The sequence below is a fragment of the Capra hircus genome (assembly GCF_001704415.2).
Source record: "Capra hircus breed San Clemente chromosome X unlocalized genomic scaffold, ASM170441v1, whole genome shotgun sequence".
In the NCBI taxonomy this organism is placed as follows: domain Eukaryota; kingdom Metazoa; phylum Chordata; class Mammalia; order Artiodactyla; family Bovidae; genus Capra; species Capra hircus.
The window spans coordinates 8,060,886-8,085,012 of NW_017189516.1; the positions used below are offsets into that span (position 1 = coordinate 8,060,886).

The following is a 24,127-nucleotide window of genomic DNA, read 5'->3' on the forward strand; positions in this document are numbered from 1 at the left end:
ATGATTTTTAAAAAAAACTCTCCAGTAAGTGGGCATAGAGGGAACCTACCTGAACACAATAAGAGCCTTATACCACAAACCCACAGTAAACATCATTCTTAATGGTGAAAAACTGGAAGCATTTTCTCTAAGATCAGGAACAAATCAATGATGTCCACTCTTGCCACTATCATTCAATGTAATTTTGGAAGTCCTCACCATGGCAATCAGAGAAGAAAAAGAAATAAGAGGAATCCCAATTGGAAAAGAAGTAAAACTGTCATTGTTTGCAGATGATATGATACTATACACAGAAAATCCTAAAGATGCTATTAGAAAACTACTAGAACTCTTCAATGAATTAAGTAAAGTTGAAGCATACAAAATAAACACACAGAAATCTCTTGTATTCCAATACACTAATAATGAAAAATCAGAAAGAGAAATCAAGGGGAAAAAATCACAATTACCACTGCATCAAAAAGAATAATACCTGGGACTAAATCTACCTAAGGAGGCAAAAGACCTATATTCAGAAAACTATAAGATACCTGATGAAAGGAATAAAAGATGACACAAACAGATGGAGAGACATACCATGTTCTTGGATTGGGAGAATCAATATTGTGAAAATGACTATACCACCAAAAGCAATCTACAGACTCAATGAAATCTCTGTCAAATAACCAAGGGCATTTTCTCAGAACTAGAAAAAAAAGTTTTACAATTAGTATGGAAACAAAAAGGACCTCAAACAGTCAAAGCAATCTTGAGAAAGAAAAACAGAGCTGGAGGAATAAGGCTCCCTGACTTCAGACTGTATTACAAAGTTACAGTAATCAAAACAGTATGGTACTAGCACATAAAAAGAAATATATATCAATGGAACAGGATAAAAAGTCTGGAGATACAGCCGTGCACCTGTGGTCACCTAACCTATGACAAAGGAGGCAAAAATATACAATGGAGAAGAGACAATATTGTCAATAAGTGGTACTGTAAAAACTGGAGAGCTACATGTAAAAGAATGAAATTAGATCACTCTCTAAAATCATACACAAAAATCAACTCAAAATGAATTAAAGAGCTCAATGTAAGGCTGGATACTATGAAATTCTTAGACAAAAATGTGGGCAAAACACTCTGACATAAATCACACCAATATATCTTTTTGATCCACTTCCTAGAGTAATGAAAATAAAACCAAAGTAAACAAATAGGACCTAATCAAACTTAGAAGCTTCTGGAGAGCAAAGGAAACCATAAGCAAAATGAACAGATGACCCACACAGTGGGAGAAAGCATTGGCAAATGAAGTACATGACAAAGTATTAATCTCCAAAGTATATAAACAGCTCATGCAACTCAATATTAAAAAAGCAAACAAACCAGTCAAAAAATGGGCAGAAGATCTAAATAGACATTTCTCCTAAGAAGAAATACAGATGGCCAAAAAAGCACATGAAGAGATGTTCAACATCACTAACTAATAGAGAAAGGCAAATCAAAACTACAGTGAGGTATCACCTCACACTGCTCAGAATGGCCATTATCAAAAAGTCTACAAACAATAAATGCTGGAGAGGGTATGGAGAGAAGGGGACCCTCCTACACTGTTGGAGGGAATGTAAATTGATAAAACCACTATGGAGAACAGTATGAATGTTCTTTAAAAACTGAAGATACAGTTATCATATGATCCAGTAATCCCATTCCTAGGCATATATCTAAAGAAAACCATAGTCTCAAAGGATATATGCACCCCGATGTTCACTGCAGCACTATTTACAATAGCCAACACATGGAAGCAACCTAAATGTCCATTGATAGAGGAATGGATAAAGGTGTGGTACGTATATACAATGGAACATTACTCAACCATTAAAAGGAATGAAATAATGTCCTTCACAGCAACATGAATGGACCTAGAGATTGTCATACTGAGTGAAGTAAGTCAGGCAGAGAAAGATAAATATCATATGATATTGCTTATATATGGAATCTAAAAAAATGATACAATTGAACTTATTTACAAAACAGAAATAGATTCACAGACATAGAAAACAATCTTACAGTTTACAAAGCAGAAATGAGGGGAGGGATAAATTAGGATTTGGGGATTCAAATGTACATACTACTATATATACAACAGGTAACTAACCTACTGTATAGCACAGGGAACTCAACTCAAAGGAACTCTACTCAATACTCTGTAATGGGAAAAGAACCTAAAAAAAAAGTGGATATAAGTATATATGTATATAACTAATTCATTTTGCTGTACACCTGAAACTAGCACACATTGTAAATAAACAGTACTCCAATATAAAGTTTTAAATATTTATTTATTTATTTATTTTTGGCTGTGCTGGGTCTTTGTTGCTGCATGTGGGCTTTCTCCAGTTGGGGCAAGTAGGGGCTACTCTTCAGTTGCAGTGCATGGGCTTCTCACTGAGATGGCTTCTCTTGTTGCAGAGTATGGGCTCTAGGGTGTGCAGGCTCAGTAGTTCTGGCACATGGGCTTAGCTGCCCCGTGGCATGTGGAATCTTCCTGGACCAGGGATTGAGCCTGTGTCCCCTGAATTGGAAGGTTCATCCCCAACTACTGAACAACCCATTAAAAATTTTTTTAAGAATTAAAAATAAAATAATAAAGTGTATAAGTCTAGTGGGGAGGCTGGCTGTTCCCAACTTGAGCCTATGAATGCCTCTGCTTGTTTCTGTCCACTTCTAATTCACATTTTATTGCATATAAGGTTTTCTAGCATCTGTGTAGTGCTTTAACATGGACAATGCATTTCACATACTTGCTCATTGATTTATGATCCTATGAACTTGTTCTTCTTGGGAATTTCTTTACAGTGATATCAGAAAGGATGGTGCAGATAATAGTGAGGGAGGGAAAAATAAGAGGAATGGAGATCCAAATATTGAACCACTGAGCTATGCCAAAATGCAGCCACTATAGCTGCTGCCCAGGAACCTAACAGCAAAGACTTATGTCTTAGACTTATGTCTGCCAAAAATCAAGGCAGATGGAATATGCAGAGCCTTGTTACCCAGCTAGTTAGTGGTTGTATTTCATCCATTCTATGATATCAGTTCTTACATGAGTTTTTGTGCATATCCTTTGAATTTTGGACTATTAATTGTGAAAGATGACATAGAATCATACCATACTTCTGAGATATATAGAATTTTTTAGTGTTTTAATGTGATTATCTTTTTTTGATGTCTTTCTTATCCTTAATATTTAAAAAACTTGTATGACTCCTCATTTAAGCATGTTTTCTTAAAAACATCACATCTCCATATATCTAACCTAGTATCTTGAAATCCTGGTAGATGTTAGAAAGTTGAATTAGCCAAGCAGCATTATGGATAACTATGTACTCTCTGTACTAATGCTGATTCTGTCATCTGTCAGCTGAGTGGAGTTGAACTGGGAAGATTTAGACTAGATAGATCTTGGCTAGGCTAACCTGGAGAACTTCTGTGGACCTGTTTACTACAACGGTCTCATTTCATTGATCCATTTCAGTTACTAACCAAACCCATAGTTTCTCCATCCATATCAGCTTGCTGGTCAGTTGCCTCCTTTCCAGCTAAGACCTTTTTCAGCTTCATTATAGATGTTGGACCTGATGATCAGGCTTATTACTCATCTTGCTTTATTCTCATAAACATCCTGGCACTTGTGTTTCTGAGGTTACTCTGGTCTGGAATCCAACCACTCTTAATGCTCCTTTTACAATCATTTAATAACTCTTTGAGAGCTTCCCTGGTGACTCAGTGGTAAAGCATCTACCTGCCAATACAAGAGATGCAGGTTCAATCCCTGGTCCAGGAAGATCCCCTGGAGGAGGGCATGGCAACCCAATCCAGTATTCTTGCCTAGAGAACCCCATGAACAGAGGAGCCTGGCAGGTTACAGTCTATGGGTTTGCAAAGAGTCAGACATAACTTAGTGACTGCTGCTGCTGCTAAGTCACTTCAGTCGTGTCTGACTCTATGCGACCCCAGAGATGGCAGCCCACCAGGATCCACTGTCCCTGGGATTCTCCAGGCAAGAACACTGGAGTGGGTTGCCATTTCCTTCTCCAAACTTAGTGACTAAACAACAATAAATTAATTCTTTGACCTCTCTCCTCTCCATATGCCAACTCCTGCTCCCTCACCTGCCACATCTAAATCATTTTCCAAACTCTACAGCATACCTCTGCAATTTACTCAAATCTAAAATCTTCCCATTTTTATTTCCTCTGTCCTAATTCTAATCTTCTTGACCGCTCACCCTTGAACATTGTCTCCTAACATATTTTCTTACCTCTGATTCTCCCTCTCTCACTGATCCTAATGTTCTAATAATAGTATTTCTTTGCTCAAAAACCCGTCAGTGTTTAACTAAGATTTGGTTGGCCTCCACAGTATAGCTCTCATCTTTTCAACCATAGCTTCTTATATGTACCTGATGTTTTAGGAAAAAAAAAAAAAAACTACTGTTCCCCAAATTCTCCCCCATCATTTTCTATCATTCAACATCATCTTCTAGTCAACTTTTACAGAGTATATACCATATTCTAAACACTATTTGAGCTAAGCCTTATGGAAATGAAGGGTGCTTAGTCCTCTTGGGGTACCAGATATAAAGAAGTAATGTTTATATAAGATGATAAACACGGAGAAAAGCAAAGTTCTTTGGGAACACAGAGAAGGGAAAAAATTAATTTTGCTTGTGGTAGGGAGAATCAAGGGAAGTGTGAGGAAATTTTGAGAGGGGAATAGGAGAGTGAAATGAAACAAAAGCTGGAAAGGGAGGATGGGAAGAATAGAGGAAGGAGAAAGAATAGGGAGAGATATTCCAGGCACAGAGAATATCAAGCAAGATACCTGGAAGCAAAAAGTGTTCTAGAATATTAAGTAGAAATATTTTGGAGTATAGGGTAGAGGTGAAGAGAATGAAAGTGAGTATTGATTGAAAAGGGTATTCTCACTGGTCAGAATGGCCATCATCAAAAAATCTGCAAACAATAGATGCTGGAGAGGGTGTGGAGAAGAGGGGACCTTCTTACGCTGTTGGTGGAAAGGCAAACTGGTACACCATTATGGAGAACAGTGAGATTACTTTAAAAAAACTGGGAATAGAACTGCCATATGACCCAGCAGTCCCACTGCTGTGACTATACACTGAGGAAATCAGAATTGAAAGAGACATATGTACCCCAATGTTCATTGTGGCACTATGTACATTAGCTAGGACATGGAAGCCAAATTCAGACTTAAATTGAAGAAAGTGGGGGAAACCACTAGACCACTCAGGTATGGCCTAAATCAAATACCTTATGATTATACAGTGGAAGCGAGAAATAGATTTAAGGGACTAGATCTGATAGATAGAGTGCCTGATGAAATATGGATGGAGTTTCGTGACATTGTACGGGAGACACGGAGCAAGACCATCTCCAAGAAAAAGAATTGCCAAAAGGCAAAATGGCTGTCTAAGGAGGTCTTACAAATAGCTGTGAAAAGAAGAGAGTTGAAAAGCAAAGGAGAAAAGGAAAGATATAAGCATCTGAATGCAGAGTTCCAAAGAATAGCAAGGGGAGATAAGAAAGCCTTCCTCAACGATCAATGCAAAGAAATAGAGGAAAACAACAGAATGGGAAAGACTAGAGATCTCTTCAAGAAAATTAGAGATACCAAGGAAACATTTCATGCAAAGATGAACTCAATAAAGGACAGAAATGGTATGGGCCTAACAGAAGCAGAAGATATTAAGAAGAGGTGGCAAGAATACACAAAAGAACTGTACAAAAAAATCTTCATGACCAAGATAATCACGAAAGTGTGATCACTCACATCACCTAGAGCTAGACATCCTGGAATGTGAAGTCAGGTGGGCCTTAGGAAGCATCACTACAAAAAAAGCTAGTGGAGGTGATGGAATTCCAGTTGAGCTATTTCAAATCCTAAAAGATGATGCTGTGAAAGTACTGCACTCAATATATCGGCAAATTTGGAATACTCAGCAGTGGCCACAGGACTGGAAAAGGTCAGTTTTCTTTCCAATCCCAAAGAAAGGCAATGCCAAAGAATGCTCAAACTACTGCACAATTGCACTCATCTCACACGCTAGTAAAGTAACGCTCAAAATTCTCCAAGCCTGGCTTCAGCAATACATGAACCATGAACTTCCAGATGTTCAAGCTGATGTTAGAAAGGCAGAGGAACCAGAGATCAAATTGGCAACATCTGCTGGATCATCGAAAAAGCAAGAGAGTTCCAGAAAAACATCTATTTCTGCTTTATTGACTATGCCAAAGCCTTTGACTGTGTGGATCACAAGAAACTGTGGACAGTTCTTCAAGAGATGGGAATACCAGACCACCTGACCTGCTTATTGAGAAACCTGTATGCAGGTCAGGAAGCAACAGTTATAACTGGCATTGAAACAACAGACTGGTTCCAAATAGGAAAAGGAGTACGTCAAGGCTGTATATTGTCACCCTGCTTATTTAACTTATATGCAGAGTACATCATGAGAAACGCTGGGCTGGAAGAAGCACAAGCTGGAGTCAAGATTGCTGGGAGAAATATCAATAACCTCAGATATGCAGATGACACCACCCTTATGGCAGAAAGTGAAGAGGAACTAAAAAGCCTCTTGATGAAAGTGAAAGAGGAGAGTGAAAAAGTTGGTTTAAAGCTCAACATTCAGAAAATGAAGATCATGGCATCTGGTCCCATCACTTCATGGCAAGTCAATGGGGAAACAGTGGAAACAGTGGCTGACTTGATTTTGGGGGGCTCCAAAATCACTACAGATTGTGATTGCAGCCATGAAATTAAAAGATGTGTGCTCCTTGGAAGGAAAGTTATGACCAACCTAGATAGCATATTGAAAAGCAGAGACATTACTTTGCCAACAAAGGTCCGTCTAGTCAAGGCTATGGTTTTTCCAGTGGTCATGTATGGATGTGAGATTTAGACTATAAAGAAAGCTGAGCACAGAAGAATTGATTTTTTTGAACTGTGGTATTGGAGAAGACTCTTGAGAGTCCCTTGGGCTGCAAGGAGATCCAGCCAATCCATCCTAAAGGAGATCAGTCCTGGGTGTTCACTGGAGGGACTGGTGCTGAAGCTGAAACTCCAATACTTTGGCCACCTCATGCGGATAGCTAACTCATTTGAAAAGACCCTGATGCTGGGAAAGATTGAGGGCAGGAAGAGAAGGAGATGACAGAGGATGAGATGGTTGGATGGCATCACTGACACAATGGACATGGGTTTGGGTGGACCCCGGGAGTTGATGATGGACAGGGAGGCCTGGCATGCTGGAATTCATGGGGTTGCAAAGAGTCGGACACGACTGAGCGACTGAACTGAACTGAACTGAACTGAGGACATGGAAGCAACTTAGATGTACATCGTCAGATGAATGGATAAGGAAGTTGTGGTACATATACACAATGGAATGTTGCTCAGCTGTAAAAAGAAATGAATTTGAGTCAGTTCTAATGAGATGAAACCTATTATATGGAGTGAAGTAAGTCAGAAAGAGAAAGACAAATATATATTAATGTGTATATATGAAATTTAGAAATGTGGTGCCAATGATCCTACATGCAGGGCACCAAGGGAAACACAGATATAAAGAACAGACTTTTGGAATCAGTGGGAGAAGACAAGGGTGGAATGATTTGAAAGAATAGCTTTGAAACATGTACAGTACCATATGTAAAATAGATGACCAGTGCAAGTTCGAGGCATGAAGCAGGGCATTGGTGCTCTGGGAAAACCTAGAGGGATAGGGTGGGGAGGGGGGGTGGGAGGGGGGTTCAGGATGGGGGTATACATGTATACCTATGGTCAATTAATGTTGATGTATGGCAAAAAAAAAAAACCATCACAATCTTTTAAAGTAATTATCTTCCAATTAAAATACATTAATAATAAAAAAAGAGGCTTCCAGTTCAAGATGGTGGAGTAAAAGGATGTGCACTCATCTCCTCCTGCAAGAGCACCAAAATCACAGCTAGCTGTTGAACAACCACCAACAGGAGGATGCTTGAACCTACCAAAAAAAAAAAAAAAAGATACCCCACATCCAAAGACAAAGATGAAGCTGCAGAAAGAAGGTAGGAGGGGCACAATTACAATAAAGTTAAATCCCATACCCACTGGGTGGGTCATCCACAAACTGGAGAACAAGAATACCAAAGAAGTTCTCCCACTGTTGTGAAGGTTCAGAACCCTACATCAGGCTCCCCACTCTGGAAACCCAACAAATGGACTGGGAATCCCCAGAGAATCTGACCTTGAAGGCCAGGGGCATTTGATTATAAGACTTCCACAGGACTGGGGGAAACAGAGACTCCCATCTTGGAGGGCACTAATAAATCCTTGCACACACCAAGACTCAGAGAAAAAGAGCAGTGACTCCACTGAAACCAAACCAAAACTACCTGCTAGTGTTAGAGGGTCTCCTGTGGAGGCATGGGTTGGCAGGGGCTCACCAAAGGGATTGGGGCTCACCACAAGGATGCAGGAACTGTCTGGAAAGGTCCCCTTTGGGGTAAACCTTCTTGGAGGTCACTATTGACCCAACCACAGAGCAAATAGACAAGAGAAGACAACACAAGAGAAGACTCTACACATGGACATCACCAGGTGGTTGACACCAAAATCAGATTGATTATATTCTTTGCAGCCAAAAATGGAAAAGCTCTATACAGTCAGCAAAAACAAGACTGGGAGCTGACTGTTACTCAGATCATCAACTCCTTATTGCCAAATTCACACTTAAATTGAAGAAAGTAGGGAAAACCACATGACCATTCAGGTGTGACCTAAATCAAATCGCTTACAATTATACAGTGGAAGTGACAAATAGATTCAAGGAATTAGATCTGATAGACAGAGTGCCTGAAGAACTATGGACAGAGGTTCGTGACATTGTACAGGAGGCAAAGATCAAGACCATCCCCAAGAAAAAGAAATGCCAAAAGGCAAAATGGCTGTCTGAGGAGGCCTTACAAATAGCTGTGAAAAGAAGAGAAGCTAAAGGCAAAGGAAAAAAGGAAAGATATACCCATTTGAATGCAGAGTTCCAAAGAATAGCAAGGAGAGATAAGAAAGCCTTCCTCAGCAATCAATGCAAAGAAATAGAGGAAAACAACAGAATGGGAAAGACTAGGGATCTCTTCAAGAAAATTAGAGATACCAAGGAAACATTTCATGCACAGATGGCCACAATTAAGGACAGAAATGTTACGGACCTAACAAAAGCACAAGATATTAAGAAGAAGTGGCAAGAATACACAGAAGAACTATACAAAAAAGATCTTAAAGATCCAGATAACAATGATGGTGTAATCACTCAACTAGAGCCAGACATCCTGGAATGTGAAGTCAAGTGGGCCTTAGGAAGCATCACTACGAACAAAGCTAGTGGAGGTGATGGAATTCCAGTTGAGTTATTTCAAATCCTAAAAGATGATGCTGTGAAAGTGCTGCACTCAATATGCCAGCAAATTTGGAAAACTCAGCAGTGGCCACAGGACTGAAAAAGGTCGGTTTTCATTCCAATCCCCAAAAAAGGCAATGTCAAAGAATGCTCAAACTACCACACAATTGCACTCATCTCACAAGCTAGCAAAGTAATGCTCCAAATTCTCCAAGCCAGGGTTCAACAGTATGTGAACTGTGAACTTCCAGATGTTCAAGCTGGATTCAAAAAAGGCAGAGGAACCAGAGATCAAATTACCAACATACATTGGATCATCAAAAAAGCACGAGAATTCCAGAAAAACATCTATTTCTGCTTTATTGACTATGCCAAAGCCTTTGATTGTGTGGATCACAACAAACTATGGAAAATTCTTAAAAAGATGGGAATACCAGACCACCTGACCTGCCTCCTGAGAAATCTGTATACAGGTAAAGAAGCAACTAGAACTGTACATGGAACAACATACTCGTTCCAAATCGGAGTAGGTTAATGCTGTATAATGTCACCCTGCTTATTTAACTTATATGCAGAGTACATCATGCAAAATGCCAGGCTGGATGAAGCACAAGTTGGCATCAAGATTGCTGAGAGAAATATCAATAATCTCAGATATGCAGATGACATCACCCTTATGGCAAAAAGTGAAGAAGAGCTGAAGAGCCTCTTGATGAAGGTGAAAGAGGAGGGTGAAAATGTTGGCTTATAACTCACCATTCAGAAAATTAAGATCATGGCATCCAGTCCCATCACTTCATGACAAATAAGTGGAGAAATGATGGAAACAGTGACAGAATTTATTTTGGGGGGTTCCAAAATCACTGCATATGGTGACTGCAGCCATGAAATTAAAAGACGCTTGTTCCTTGAAAGAAAAGCTTGACCAACCTGGACAGCATATTAAAAAGCAGAGACATTACTTTGCCAACAAAAGTCCCTCTATTCAAAACTATGGCTTTTCCAGTAGTCATGTATGGATGTGAGAGTTGGACTATAAAAAAGCTGAGCACCAAAGTATTGATGCTTTTGAACTGTGGTGTTGGAGAAGACTCTTGAGAGTCCCTTGGACTGCAAGGAGATCCAACCAGCCCATCCTAAAGGAGATCAGTCCTGGGTGTTCATTGGAGGGACTGATGCTGAAGCTGAAACTCCAGTACTTTGGCCACCTCATGCAAAGAGTTGACTCATTGGAAAAGACCCTGTTGCTGGGAAAGATTGAAGGCGGGAGGAGAAGGGGACAACAGAGGATGAGATGGTTGGATGGCATCACCGATTTGATGGACATGAGTTTGAGTAAGCTCCAGGAGTTGGTGATGGACAGAGGAGCCTGGTGTGCTGCAGTCCATGAGGTTACAAAGAGTCGGACACGACTGAGTGACTGAACTGAACTGAACTGAACTGAGCAGAGCCCTACCCACCAGAGTAAGACCCAATTTTTCCCACCAGTAGTCCCTCCCATCAAGAAGCTTGAAATGAAGTGAAGTGAAGTCGTTCAGTCATGTCCGACTCTTTGCGACCCCGTGGACTGTAGCCCACCAGGCTCCTCCGTCCATGGGATTCTCCAGGCAAGAATACTGGAATGGGTTGCCATTTCCTTCTACAGGGGATCTTCCCAACCCAGGGATCGAACCCAGGTCTCCCACATTGCAGGCAGATGCTTTAACCTCTGAGCCATCAGGGAAGCCCGCACAAGCCTTTTAGCCCCCTCCATCAAAGAGCAGACAGAAGAGGCAAGAAGAACCAAAATCCAGCAGTGACTAAAATAAAGGCACATTACAGAACGTTAATCAGCATGAAAAAGCAGAAAGTTATGTCCCAGATGAAGGGACAAGATAAACCCCAGAAAAACAGCTAAAGAAGTGGAGATAGGCAACCTTCCAGAAAAAGAATTCAAGATAATGATAGTGAAGATGACTCAGAATCTCAGAAAAAGAATGGAGGCAACAATTGAGAAGATACAAGAAATGTTTACCAAAGACCTAGAAGAACTAAAGAACAAACAAACAAATGAATAATACACTAGAAGGAATCCATAGCAGAATAACTGAAGCAGAAGAACAGATAAATGACCTGGAGGACAGAAATGTTGGAAATCACTACCACAGAACAGAACATAGAAAAATGTATGAAAAGAAATGAAGAGAGCCTGAGAGACCTCTGGGACAACATTAAACACACCAACATTCACATTATAGGGGACCCAGAAGGAGAAGAGAGAGAGAAAGGACCTGAGAAAATACTTGAAGAGGTCATAGCTGAAAACTTCCCTAACATGGGAAAGGAAATAACCAACCAAGTCCAGGAAGCACAGATAGTCCCAGGCAGGATAAATTCAAGGAGGAACACACAAAGACACATAGTAATCAAACTGACAAAAATTAAAGACAGAGATAAAATATTAAAAGCAACAAGGGGGAAATGACAATATGCAAGGGAACTCCCATCAGGCTATCAGCTGATTTCTCAACAGAAACTCTACAAGCCAGGAGGAAATGGCATGATATATTTAAAGTGATGAAAGGGAAGAACCTACAACCAAGAATATTCTACCCAGGAAGACTCTCCTTCAGATTTGATGGAGAAATCAAAAGCTTTTCCAGACAAGCAAAAGTTAAGAGAATTCAGCACTAACAAACCAGCTTTACAACAAGTGCTAAAGGAACTTCTCTAGGCAGAAAACAAGAGAAGGAAAAACCCTACCTACAGAAAATAAACCCAAAACAATGGTAATAGGATCATGAAAGTGAAAGTGTTAGTCACTCAGTCATATCTGACTCTTTGCTACCCCATGGACTTTAGCCTGCCAGGCTCCTCTGTCTATGGAATTCTCCAGGCAAGAATACTGGAATGGGTTGCCATTCCCTTCTCCAGGGGAATAGGATCATACATCTCAATTATTACCTTAACTGTAAATGTATTAAATGCACCAACCAAAAGACATAGATTGACTGAGCAGATGAAAACATGTGCATGTATGCACTTCCACTTACCACATTACTCTGCTTGACCCCCCAAATTGTATGTAATTATTTTATATTGTTAGGTTAATCATATTCCTATTATGGCTTGCAATTGTAATCATCTTTTATTTTTTGTCTGACTATTGATTGTGAAAACTGATAAATATCTTTTACTATTGTGATTATGTAAGTATTACTCACTTAATACCATTGTATCATGATTGGTCAACAGAAAAAATATAGAATTCTATATCACCAAAACTAGCATTTAATAGCAAAACCTGTAATCACTGTTTAAAATCCAGATGCATATCAGAATTATCTTGGAATTTTTTGAAAAATACAAATGCCCAGGTATTTTTTTTTACCAGAGCTCCAGATATGTTTCTATGAAGCAGCCATGTTTAAAAACAACTGAACTATATGAAGATCTTTTACCTTTATCTAGTTTGTTTCATTTTTCTATTTCATAGTCAGTGCTCCCATTTCATTTAGTTTATGTTTTCCAATTTCTCCATCTCTTCTTTTTTCTTTGATGTTCTTTCTCAAGCCTTTATCAATCATAGTAGAAAAGCTTTTGTATACATATATATATGTATAGCTTACAAATATATATGTAAACTTACAAATTTTTGCCTAAAAAATTATGACATTTTGATTCCACTTATTTGAGCTAGTATAAATAGAATGCTATATTTCTAATTTTTAAAAAATAGATATGCAACAAGCGACAGAGGTTAACTATATAGCACAGGGAACCATAGTCAATGTCTTATAATAACCTATAACAGAAAATAATTTCAAAAACAATATATGTGCTTATATATAAAACTGAATCACATACAAAAAACAATTATATTTTTAAAATTTTGTCATGTTTATCTTTTTACCAGTTTTTCTTTTTTTAATTTAAATTTATTTATTTTAATTGGAGGCTAATTACTTTACAATATTGTATTGGTTTTGCCATACATCAACATGAATCTGCCACGGGTGTACATGTGTTCCCAATCCTGAACTCCCCTCCCACCTCCCTCCCCATACCATCCCTCTGGGTTATCCCAGTGCACCAGCACCAAGCATCTTGTATCCTGCATCGAACCTGGACTGGCGATTTGTTTCTTATATGCTATTATACATGTTTCAATGCCATTCTCCCAAATCATCCCACCCTCTCCCTCTCCCACAGAGTCCAAAAGACTGTTCTATACATCTGTGTCTCTTTTTCTATTACCAGTTTTTCTAAATGTCCTATGGACATCTAATAACAACTTATGAAATACAAAATTTTGAATATATTTGTGTAGCATATGATTAACATAAATTAATTAAATGTAAATCTATTATATTTAGATTATTAATGACATCATTCAAGATGCTTCTATTCTTGTTTTTTCTTCACTTGATAAAATAGTCCCTGAGCAATGTTAATATGTCTCACTATGATTATATATTTTTCCTTTTCACTTATATTTCTTCTGATTTTTGCTTTTGTATCTTTGTTTCTGTGTTGTTAAGATTTCTTTGCTGTTAATGGTTTATGATGTCTATCTTCTTGGTGAATTACACCTTTTATTATAAAAATATTCATCTTTGTTTCATTTAAAATAAATTAATTTTTAAAAAAGAACAATGAAAAAATAAGGAAAAGTGTGTTATATGGAAGGAAAGTGTCAGGCCTATGATTCTGTCACAGTTGTTTAGGCTGACTGGAGTAGGGAGAGACTCATGGCAACTCATGAAGTTCCTGAAGCCTAGAATGCCTTTCTCTCCTCTATTATTCCCCATTCCTACTCCCTGGAACAGCATCCTTCAAGGTCCAAATCAAATGCTGCTATTAGTGAATCCTTCACTGATTTCCCTCCTTTCTAGAAGTGGAATAATTTCTCTCTATTTTGAACTCCTATAGAAACTTTTTCCCTCTATTTCAGTGAACAAAATATATTTATTAGTATTTGTCTATGACTTGTTTTCTCCCATAAATTCTGAGCAACTTGAGAGCAAGGATCTAGTCTCTGTCAACTACCTTTTCCACTGCAGTTTCTGGTATACCACCATGACCACAGGTAGTACATAGTAAATTTGTTGAATTAATTTAAACTCATATCCCAGAGATTAGCACTACTCATCCCAAAGGCTATGTTGTCACAGATCCATAGGCAGAAGCATGAATTACTTTCTTGCCTTATTTTTTCCCAGTTGGGAAAGGCCAAGGACAGCCACCAACTCAGTCGTAGGCATGGGTCATCTAGACTCTGAGACCTGAGCCCTAAAGGCCTTTGGGGAAGAGCATAGCAATCTACTAGGACAAGATCTGTGAGCCTTCTTCAGACCCAACTGAGGGAAGGTCAAGTAGGAGAGACTGCTTTTCTACTTTAACTGAGTATTTTCTTGCTTCAAAATACCTGTCTCCATGCTAATGTTATATCAGTGCCATTACACTGCATGATTTACCATGATCAGCAAAGCAGCTTGTACATTATTCCAAATGTGCTAATCAATTTCAGCTCAAAATAGATTTTAATAACCCCATAAAATTTGTTATCCTAAAATGCTGATCGACAGGGAAGAGTTAAACAAGTGCAGAGATGTTTGTATTGCAGGCATAAAAAATTATAATCCTTCTCCCAAATCTTTTTTTATAAACAGCCAAGGTATAAATTAAAATGTGTGAAAATACACGCCTTTAAGTTGTGTCATTTAGAGCTGAGATCTAAAAAGTCATAGGAATGGACTAAAGGATTTTCTGCTCAGGGTTTAGCCTTCTGATTCCGTAGGGGGAAAAAAGGCCCAAATAATGGATAATCATTGTTAATATCTATGATAGTATCTCTATTAGTATCTAAGTCAGTATCTATGATACTCAGTTTGCCCTTTTGAAAAAAATTAAGGGAGTAAGGGAGCTCCCTGGTGGTCTAGAGGTTAGGATTCAGTGCTTTCACTGCCATGGTCCAGATTCAATCCCTAGTGGGAAAACTGAGATCCCAGAAGCTGCGTGGCATGGCCCAGAAAAAGAAAACAAACAAGAACCTAGTAGAGCCAAAATTACAAGATGATTTTAAGTACAAATGAGAGAACTTCTGTAACTGTATCCAGCCTAGCACCTAGTGCTCCCTTCCTCTCCCCTTCCCAACTTATCAAACTCCCATACCAGTCTCCACCTCTTCTCTCTTTTGCCAAAGCATATTATCTCTATTCTCAATACTTTTTTGCATTTAATTCAGAACAATGAATCCTGGGTGCTTGGTCAGATTTTTTCTGAGGAGAAATTTATATTCTTAGGAAAACAGCATCCCAGAGTAAAGTTACAGTGGCACTTATATGTTCCATGATTCTTGTTGTAGTATACTTGTTCCAGTATTCTTGTTGTATCTGACAAGATTAGACAATTCTTGATAATTAAGTGCATTGCTCCTGTATATATTTCATGATACATAAATTTTTGCTAGTAATATTTGTCTGAAGCAGCTGTTCTTTATTTCATTACTTGAAAGGGGATATAAGTATACATTAGTAATCTGTGGAAACATTTTTACAGCCTTGTTTTGGCCAGGGGTTGGAAGCGGTTAAATGTGTTACTATCTGAAGGAAGATGTAAGTTTGCCTGCTTCCTCAGACTTCTGTTTTAATAGTATGGTAGCCAAGAGGGGATAGAAGGATCTAGAATGTATGAATGAAGTGTGAATTTCCAAACTGACTTATATAGTATGTATAAGCTATGAAACAAAAACAATAGTGGCTATGAAGCCAGTCTGAAAACAGGTAAATTCCAGTAAAGCTTTTAAGACCTCTCTAGCTGAAATAACCTTAAAACAGAGAAAAAATTTAGTGACTGATATTATTATGTATTTGAAATGTGCAGGTTGGACAGCATTTGGACTTGGAATGAAACAATAAGAGGTTCCATTCATGGATAACCAACAAGATAAGGCTATTGTTGCCTCAACCAACGGAGAAAACACTATGATTAATGGGGTCAAGGAAAATGGTAAGGGAATTTAATTATAGTATGCATTAGCACTCCCAGTAGTACTTTGTTATTGCTATAGATTTTCAATATCCACGGAGCAGGGGCAAGTTAAGTCTAGGATACCTCTGAGATAGGTGTTAATCCTAAACTTTATCCCATCAACTCTGGGATATGGGACTAGACTGGACTGGACTAGAAGGGTCTCTAGGAGGTATCTAATCCAACCCCTTTGCTCTCTGAAATCATCTCTATCAAATGAATACTTAGGTTCCCCTAAATTCATAGTGAATTAGAAATCTGCTTTGATGTGAAGTTTGAAATGTCTAGATTCCGTAGAAGCTTCCAAAACAGAGGTAAGTCTGAAGGACAGGAATATGCCTTAGAGTTTAAAAATCATGAATATATCCCATTTGAGCATTTTCCCACCCTGAAAGCTTTGACTTTCCAATTGATCAAGCAATCCATTTTCCCCTTATTTCTGAGGAGAATGTTGTGTGTGTCTGAAGAAAAAGCTGAACCTAAAGAAATAATTACTTTATACTCTCATAAATGTTCAGTACAAAATTAGGGTCATTCTTTAACTTTGTAGTTTCTAGTTCTAAAGTTAGAGAAGCTGAAGCTTACCTTTTATACATTAATATCAAGTACCAGCAACTGATCAAGGGAAAGAGTTAATGAGTCTGGTCTAAGATCTTTAACTTTATTTCTGTCATTTTCCCCCTTTTCTCTAGATTCAGAGGACCAGGATGTGGCAATGAAGTCATTTGCAGCTCTAGAAGCTGCTGCACCAATCCAGTCTATACCAGTGGCTCAAAAAGAGAACCTGATGTACCCCAGAGGTCTCCTGCCTCTGCCCTCTAAGAAGCCCTGTATGCAGAGCCCTCCCTCTCCTTTGGGCCTGATTGAAGCACCTGAGCATGCTGCTAATAGTGCTTCTGTGAACGCCATCTCCCTTACATCTGGTGTTGCAAAGGGCCTGAACACATGGTCATTGCCCAATGAGTGTGAGAAAGCTCCATTTGCCATAATGGAGCCTGCAGGCATGTCAGCTCTGAATGGGGACTGCCTCATGCAGCCAAGCCGGACTTGCCTGGGCTGCTTCATGGACTCCAAGGATGCAGTAGATCCTGAGCCAGGGATCAGTCTAAAAGTCAGTGATCTAAACAGGGATTATGAAACCTGTGCAGTCTCTGATATAGGGATTCAGTGTATTAATGCTGGAGAAAACATGAAATACGGAGAACAGCTTCTCTCAGATCAGCTCCTAGGCTTCCCCTTGCACAAATCAAGGGCAGGAGATAGACGAGAAGCTGAGAAACCTGACATTGACTTGGAGGACCCAGGTCAGAAAAGTTATTATGAGGCATTATTGTTAGATAAGTGCAATACAGAAGAGGCTTTGCTGGCAAATTCCAATCAGGATTGGGGTTACTTTGAGACTTTCATTAGTGAGAGTAAGATTGAACTACTTGACCTCTGTTCCAAGAATGAGCTGTCTGTCAACCTCTTCTCTGAAGAAGATGTGGATAACTACATGTTTGATGATGATGAGTCAACACTGGGAAGTGATGTCTGCTCCCTGAAAATTCGATATGAGTCCTTCCAGGACAATGTTCGAGACAAGACCACCCTTTTGATGCAGGAGGATGCCCAGTTCAATTTTTTTCCCAGTGTCTTTACTACATGCCCCAAGCGGGAGTCTAAGACTGGGGCCCTGAAGCAAAGTAGCGATTTTTCCCAATTCAAGGTCCCTGATGTGAGCATTATCTGGGGGGAGGAAGATAAAAACCTGGACAAGAAGAAAGGCAAAGAAGAAGGCCAGGAAGAAAAAGGTGCAGAGAAAAAAGATGGGAAGGATAATGATGAAAAATCTGCCTTAAATAAACCATGCAGTGGAACTGAAGTAGGGCAATTTAAGAATCTAAAGCAAGGCCATCTTGCCAATTCCTTGGAGGCATCAGGGAATTTCAGTGATGGTAGTTCCTTCATTGAGGTCTCATTTGATACCATGGGGGAGATCAAGGACTGTAGCCGCTATATGGCTCGGGACACTAATTCTGGCAGCTCCTCCTCCCAGCAGAACTATGGGCTACGAGCCAAGAGAAAAGTCAGGTATAGTGAAGATTATCTGTATGATGTTGACTCACTAGAGGGTGAAAAAGTAAATGAGAGGAAGGAATGGCTGCCAGGTGGTTCTATAGAAGAAGATGATGATGAATGGTGTCCCAAAAAGAGAAGAAAAGTAACCCGTAAGGAGCCCCCTGTTATTATCAAATATATTATCATCAATCGTTTTAAAGGTGAGAAAAACATGCTGGTAAAGTTGGGTAGAGTGGATGCCAGTGAAACAACAGTTAATTTGAGTGAAAATCAGCTCAACAAATATGCCAAGCTGGCTCCCTTGAAGGGCTTCTGGCAAAAGAAGAAAAAGCAGAGAAACAGCAATGCAGACTCCAGCAAAACATCTTTATGCCAAAAGCAAAGCTTTGAACCAGGTAGCTTTGAGATGTCATTTCTGCCACCTGCTCGCAAACGAAAATCTAAACTTGGCAACAGGCACAGGATTCAAAGAATCCCATCCATAGAAACGTCAGCAAGTGGTAAGCAGGTTTCATTCTGCAATGATGAGAGGCAAGCTAATAATCGTAAAGAAGATGGAGGCCTGAAAGGCACACTGAAGTCAGCACCTCTGGCTGCCCCCAGCTGTGCAAATGGATCACATTTAAATGACATCACAGGTCCTGACTCAGAGAAAGTCAAAGCCCAAGATGGTCAGTTTAAGGCACCAGAGAGGAAAGTGCTTAACAAAATCAAATTTAAAAGTGAAGCCAGGTTAAAATCCAAAAAAATCAAAGCTGGGCAAGAAAGCAAGCCAGTTGTTCAAATGAGCCCTCTTTTGGAAAACCAATCCTCCAAGGCTAATTCAAAGAATGAAGCTATTGCTGGGACCTCAAACAGTTCTCATCTATCTGAATTTCATGAGACAAAGGTTGCTAAGAATTCTACTTTCCTACCAACCAGCTGCTCTTCTGAAATGCCTCTATCATCTGCTCATGTTGCCAACAATATACCTGTTATTCCTGGAGGGTATCTACAGACATTGTTAGATGCTTCTGACTTGTCAAATAATACTGGTATCTCATACTTCAATCATCATTCTCCAGAGCAAAATGAAGACAGGCTCACTCAAACAGAAAAATCATTTGTACCTCTCCAACCCTCCCAGGACTGTGTGCTTTCCTCACCTTCCGAGTCTGAGCTGCTTCAGTCATCCCAAAACTTCAAAATGGAATCAAGCAGCTATGGAGATGTGTGGCACAACAAACCTACTTCTGGCTCCCAGGAATTCATGGCTGAAGTCTCAAGGGAGATAGTTCCAACCCAGTCCAGTGAATTTGGAGTCTCCCAAGTAGTCTCCATGGAAAATAGCCTCACAGCTACAACATACAATCCAATCTGTCTCAATAGTGGTGGCAGCAGTTGCAACAAGGTCATATATACCTCTGTGCAAGACACCCAGCTCTCATCTGATGACTCTTATCAATTATGTCACTTTAATAATGGAGAGGTCTGCTTTCCTTTCCAGCAGGGTCCAGTCAATATGGACAATGTGCGGCTCTTTAGCTTTGATTCCATTGCCCCACTCTCTGTCAACTCAAGCAATTATTGCTCCTTAAGCTTGAAATCTTGTGAAAAGGATGGTGATGATGATATTGCTGATGACTTCTTGGCCCACTGCAGCCCCAAGCTGGTGATACAGCAGAGCATTGATGAGATAGCACCACTAAAGGAGTCCACTGACCTCCTGGATATCTCCAACTTCACTCCTGACAAATTCCGCCACTCTTCCCTCTCAGAGATATCTCCACCTGATACTCCCAGTCTTTCCCCTCAAATTACCAGATGTGAGAATATCAAGACACTAGGAACACTAAAAGGATTTCAAGAGGGTGTCCCAGGAACACTGGGCAATATGGAGAAAATCAAGTGGGACTGCAGTACCCTTTCACGGCAGGTTCAAGTGGATGATGGATTTACTTTACATAACCATCAGTTTCAGTTCCATATGTTCAATGATGAGGATTCTGTCAGCCTACTCCAGAAAGCCCCTTGCTTATCAACATTTAATGATCCATCTAGTCAAATAAGTACCAGCAACAAGGTGTCAAAATCAAGAAAGAAAAGTTCACCCAGCAAGAGTGGGGCTATGAACCAAAGTTCTTCTCAGAAAAACAACAGGAAAAAAACCCCCAAAGGCAACAACAAAGGGATTGAAAAGCCACCTGGCAAAACCTCCCGCCAGGTCCCTAAGTCAGCAAAGAAAGGGAAATTCGTGGCTGCAATCAATGGAGAGAAAATGCAAATTGGCGTCAGTTGTGGAGGAGGCCAAATCAACAGCATATCCTCCACAGGGAAGACATTGGCTGAATGTATCCAACATGGCCCTGTGGCCTCTATGAAGATGCCAAGTCAGAAAGGACTTTCTGGAGACTGGTCTTTGGGGAAGGAGAGCAGCCCAGGCTGGAATGACATAAACATGGGCACCAACACCAATAACCTTTTGGATGATGACCAACGGGAATTTCAGGAGCCTTCATATATCTTGTCCAACATTGCCTCTGGTATGGCAGATGTGCAGAGGTTCATGATGGCCTCCATAGAACCCCTTTGGGAACCCACGGAGCACCATGGGGACCCCAATGTATTCTACTCCCCTGAGTCCAATAGTCTAAAATTAAAAACCCTCAAAATATTGGCTGGGACACCACAGGAATCTAAGAAAAAGGTCAACAGTGGCTCTCCAGGAGCCACTAAGAATCACAGGTCTACCAAGGGTGTGAGTAAAAGCAATGGGAAAGCAGCGATAGGTGATCCTGGTCGTGCAAGCATGTCTGGTTATAATGAGGACTCTCGCTCTGCCTTCTTTGATAAAAAGCTTAATAACCTGAGCACTTTAGGCAATAATGTACCAACACACAAAAAGTTATATCGTCACAAAACCAGCTCCAAGGCCCTGAGAGAAGAGAAATGTAAGGGAAAGCGTATGGAGCGAGAACAAGTCCACAAGGATGAGGCTGGGACAGCTTCTTTTGAAAAACTGAGGTAATACTGCACCAAAATGGCTGAGATGATGCACCTTAGCTTTCCTACTCTGCTAAGCCCACAGTCCCTCATTTTTTCCCTCTTGAAAGCAAAAGTTTGCATGAAAGAAACTGTCCCATTCCTTTCTTTTTCAAATTAAAACAAAAAGAAAAAAGTGCATGAAAATCCCTATACCTCTAAGCCACCCAAAAGATTGGGCAATTTTGTTGTGGCTTGACTAGGGATAAGTTTTGACAAGGCTACTTTTTCTGCTAGTCAGCATTAATTTTTACTTACTGAGAAAATACAACTAAAATATGCTTTTGAACGATTTGGGGAAGGGAAGGGCTTTGCAGTAAGAAAAATTTTGACCAACAGAATTTAAAAGTTATATAGACCAAAAAACCAATGTGATTTAAACAAAAAGAGCATAATTTAGAAAACAAAATCTCATCATAAGGCAATTAGGAGTGCTTTCTAGTGCCCCCTGCTATTGGTATCTTTTTCTGCATCATACGGCATCTAGTATGATGTAAACAAATTTAGATTGTATGATCCCTTTGTGGGACATACACTAAATCTAACTAAGATGGCATAAATTGTTTGGTTTTTCTGCAGGGATTCCAACTACAATCTCCTAAATGCAGAAACAACATTTTGGGTTTTACCTGTGTTTGAAGAAGAGACTCTCATTTTCCAGAAAGACATTTGATGTTTGTGTTTTATTTCTTTCAAAATATGCCTTGTGGTATGTATGTTGACATGTAAGTGCTTAAAGAAAAGAATTTTAAAGTGTGGGAATAAGTCTTTAGAAGCAAACTTTAATCTGATGTTCTATGTAAAAGACTTGAGAAGTCATACAGTTGCACAAGTAGTTTATGCACTATTTATCCAAGGGGAAATAAAGGAAAACATTGTGCCAAACTACAAACAGGTGACTGTATTGTATATATTTTTACTTCTATATCAACATTTGGTTGTGAGTATTTGGGGAACTTGTCCCTGTTAATTTAATAGAAACCATCCAGTGATTATTGCTATTAACCACCCCCACTTATGTGGATAGCACCTGTAGATCACAGTGGAAAAATATGTTGTGTTACACAATTTACCAAAACTTAAAGGATACTGTTTGAAATGTGCCAAATTTCCTTACCTCATCTTACATATTCACCCCCACAGTTTAAAGCTCATTAATTAATTTAAAATATAAGAATTCATACCTTATTTTTAAAATTAAAATTCTACTGTCCGGTGTGGAAACATGAACCATTAAATAAGGCACAATAAAGGTTTGTTTGTTCCATTGTCTAAGGGTTAAAGTGTTGCAAAAGTCTGAAAGTCACAACAGCTAAGTCCATCAGGGACCCAAGTATATGCATTTACAGAAACTTTTACAAGGAAACAAAGCAGCTGCTTTAAAGTTTGTTTTCTAAAAGGAAAATCTGTATCTGAAAATTATTTAAAGTGCAAAGTTATATTGCTGATACTTTATATCTCAGTTTTATATATTTTATAATAGTCTGGGATAAATTATAAAATAGCTATAAAATCAAGACTATGATAAATGAAATACATAGATTGCTTTTAAGTAGTTTCATAAATGTTTTATTCCAGTTTTGTCAGAAATGCACTCATATCATGGCTTTAATGTTAAGTGTTTAATCTTGCAATGCCAATGTCATTTAAAGAAAATGTTAAGGTATCTCAGTTCGATGCCTATGAATCACATACATATATTTGATAAACTGAATAATTCGTAACAACTAATTGAGGCCATATATACTTAGTCTGAGGATGACTAGAGTATCTGATGCCACACACTAAACTTAAATCTCAATCTTTTATATAAATTTTTGAAATCACATTTTTTATTTAGCCCTTTCCCTTTTCAAAAAATTTCACAGCCCCAACATCCCTCACAACTAGCTTTTTCTTCCCTTTTATTCACCACTTGACTTTTAACATTTGATCTCTTTTCCTTGCACAGTTGAAGGCCTGTGTGTCTGATGACTGATGCATTATGGCACAGATGAGATAATGGATATGAAAGCGCTTTGTAGATCGTAAAGTGCTATACAGATATAGGGGATTAATATTATTAATGTTGTTGGTTGTTGTTGTTGTTACTCTTACTATTCTTACTAATATTGTTACTAACCTATTAACTTGTGGATATATAGGCTGTGGGTGGGAGGGTGGAGAATAGGTGGGTGGGGGAAAAGGGGATTTTAAAAAAGGGAATATATTTCAAAAGGAAATTTTTAAGCAAAATATGAACCTACCTAGTCATTGCCACCTAAATATATTCACAAACAGAGAAGCAACATTTGAAAGTAGTCAGAGAGAAATGGAAGGAAGCCTGTCACATGTATAAGTATACACACTTGTCCATGATTCCTTTTACCAGCCAGCTCTACTACTTACAACTAGGTAGTAAAATGAACAAACTTTTCTTCTTGATGGTGTGATTGTGTATGTCTGTGGGGAATGAGTGGGTGAAGAGCATTTCGTGAGGCTGCTTCAGGCCTATTCCTAGGTTTTGACACTAGTGTGTGGTGAGTCCTGGAAAATTACTTAATGGGAAAGTACCAGATGTGACATGTCTCCTGCTCTTTAGCAGCCATT

General features: G+C 39.1%; 1 protein-coding gene across 1 annotated transcript in view; it reads left to right on the forward strand.

Moving 5' to 3' along the window:
• KIAA2022 (KIAA2022 ortholog) overlaps window positions 1-23,670 on the forward strand; it is a 209,239-nt gene extending 185,569 nt beyond the window's left edge. Inside the window, exons 2-3 of the mRNA XM_018043990.1 lie at window positions 16,310-16,435; window positions 17,149-23,670. Coding sequence (XP_017899479.1) covers window positions 16,357-16,435; window positions 17,149-21,524 — 4,455 coding nt within the window. The 5' untranslated portion in view covers window positions 16,310-16,356 and the 3' untranslated portion in view covers window positions 21,525-23,670. The remainder of the gene's footprint in view (window positions 1-16,309; window positions 16,436-17,148) is intronic.
• Window positions 23,671-24,127: the final 457 nt, after the last annotated feature.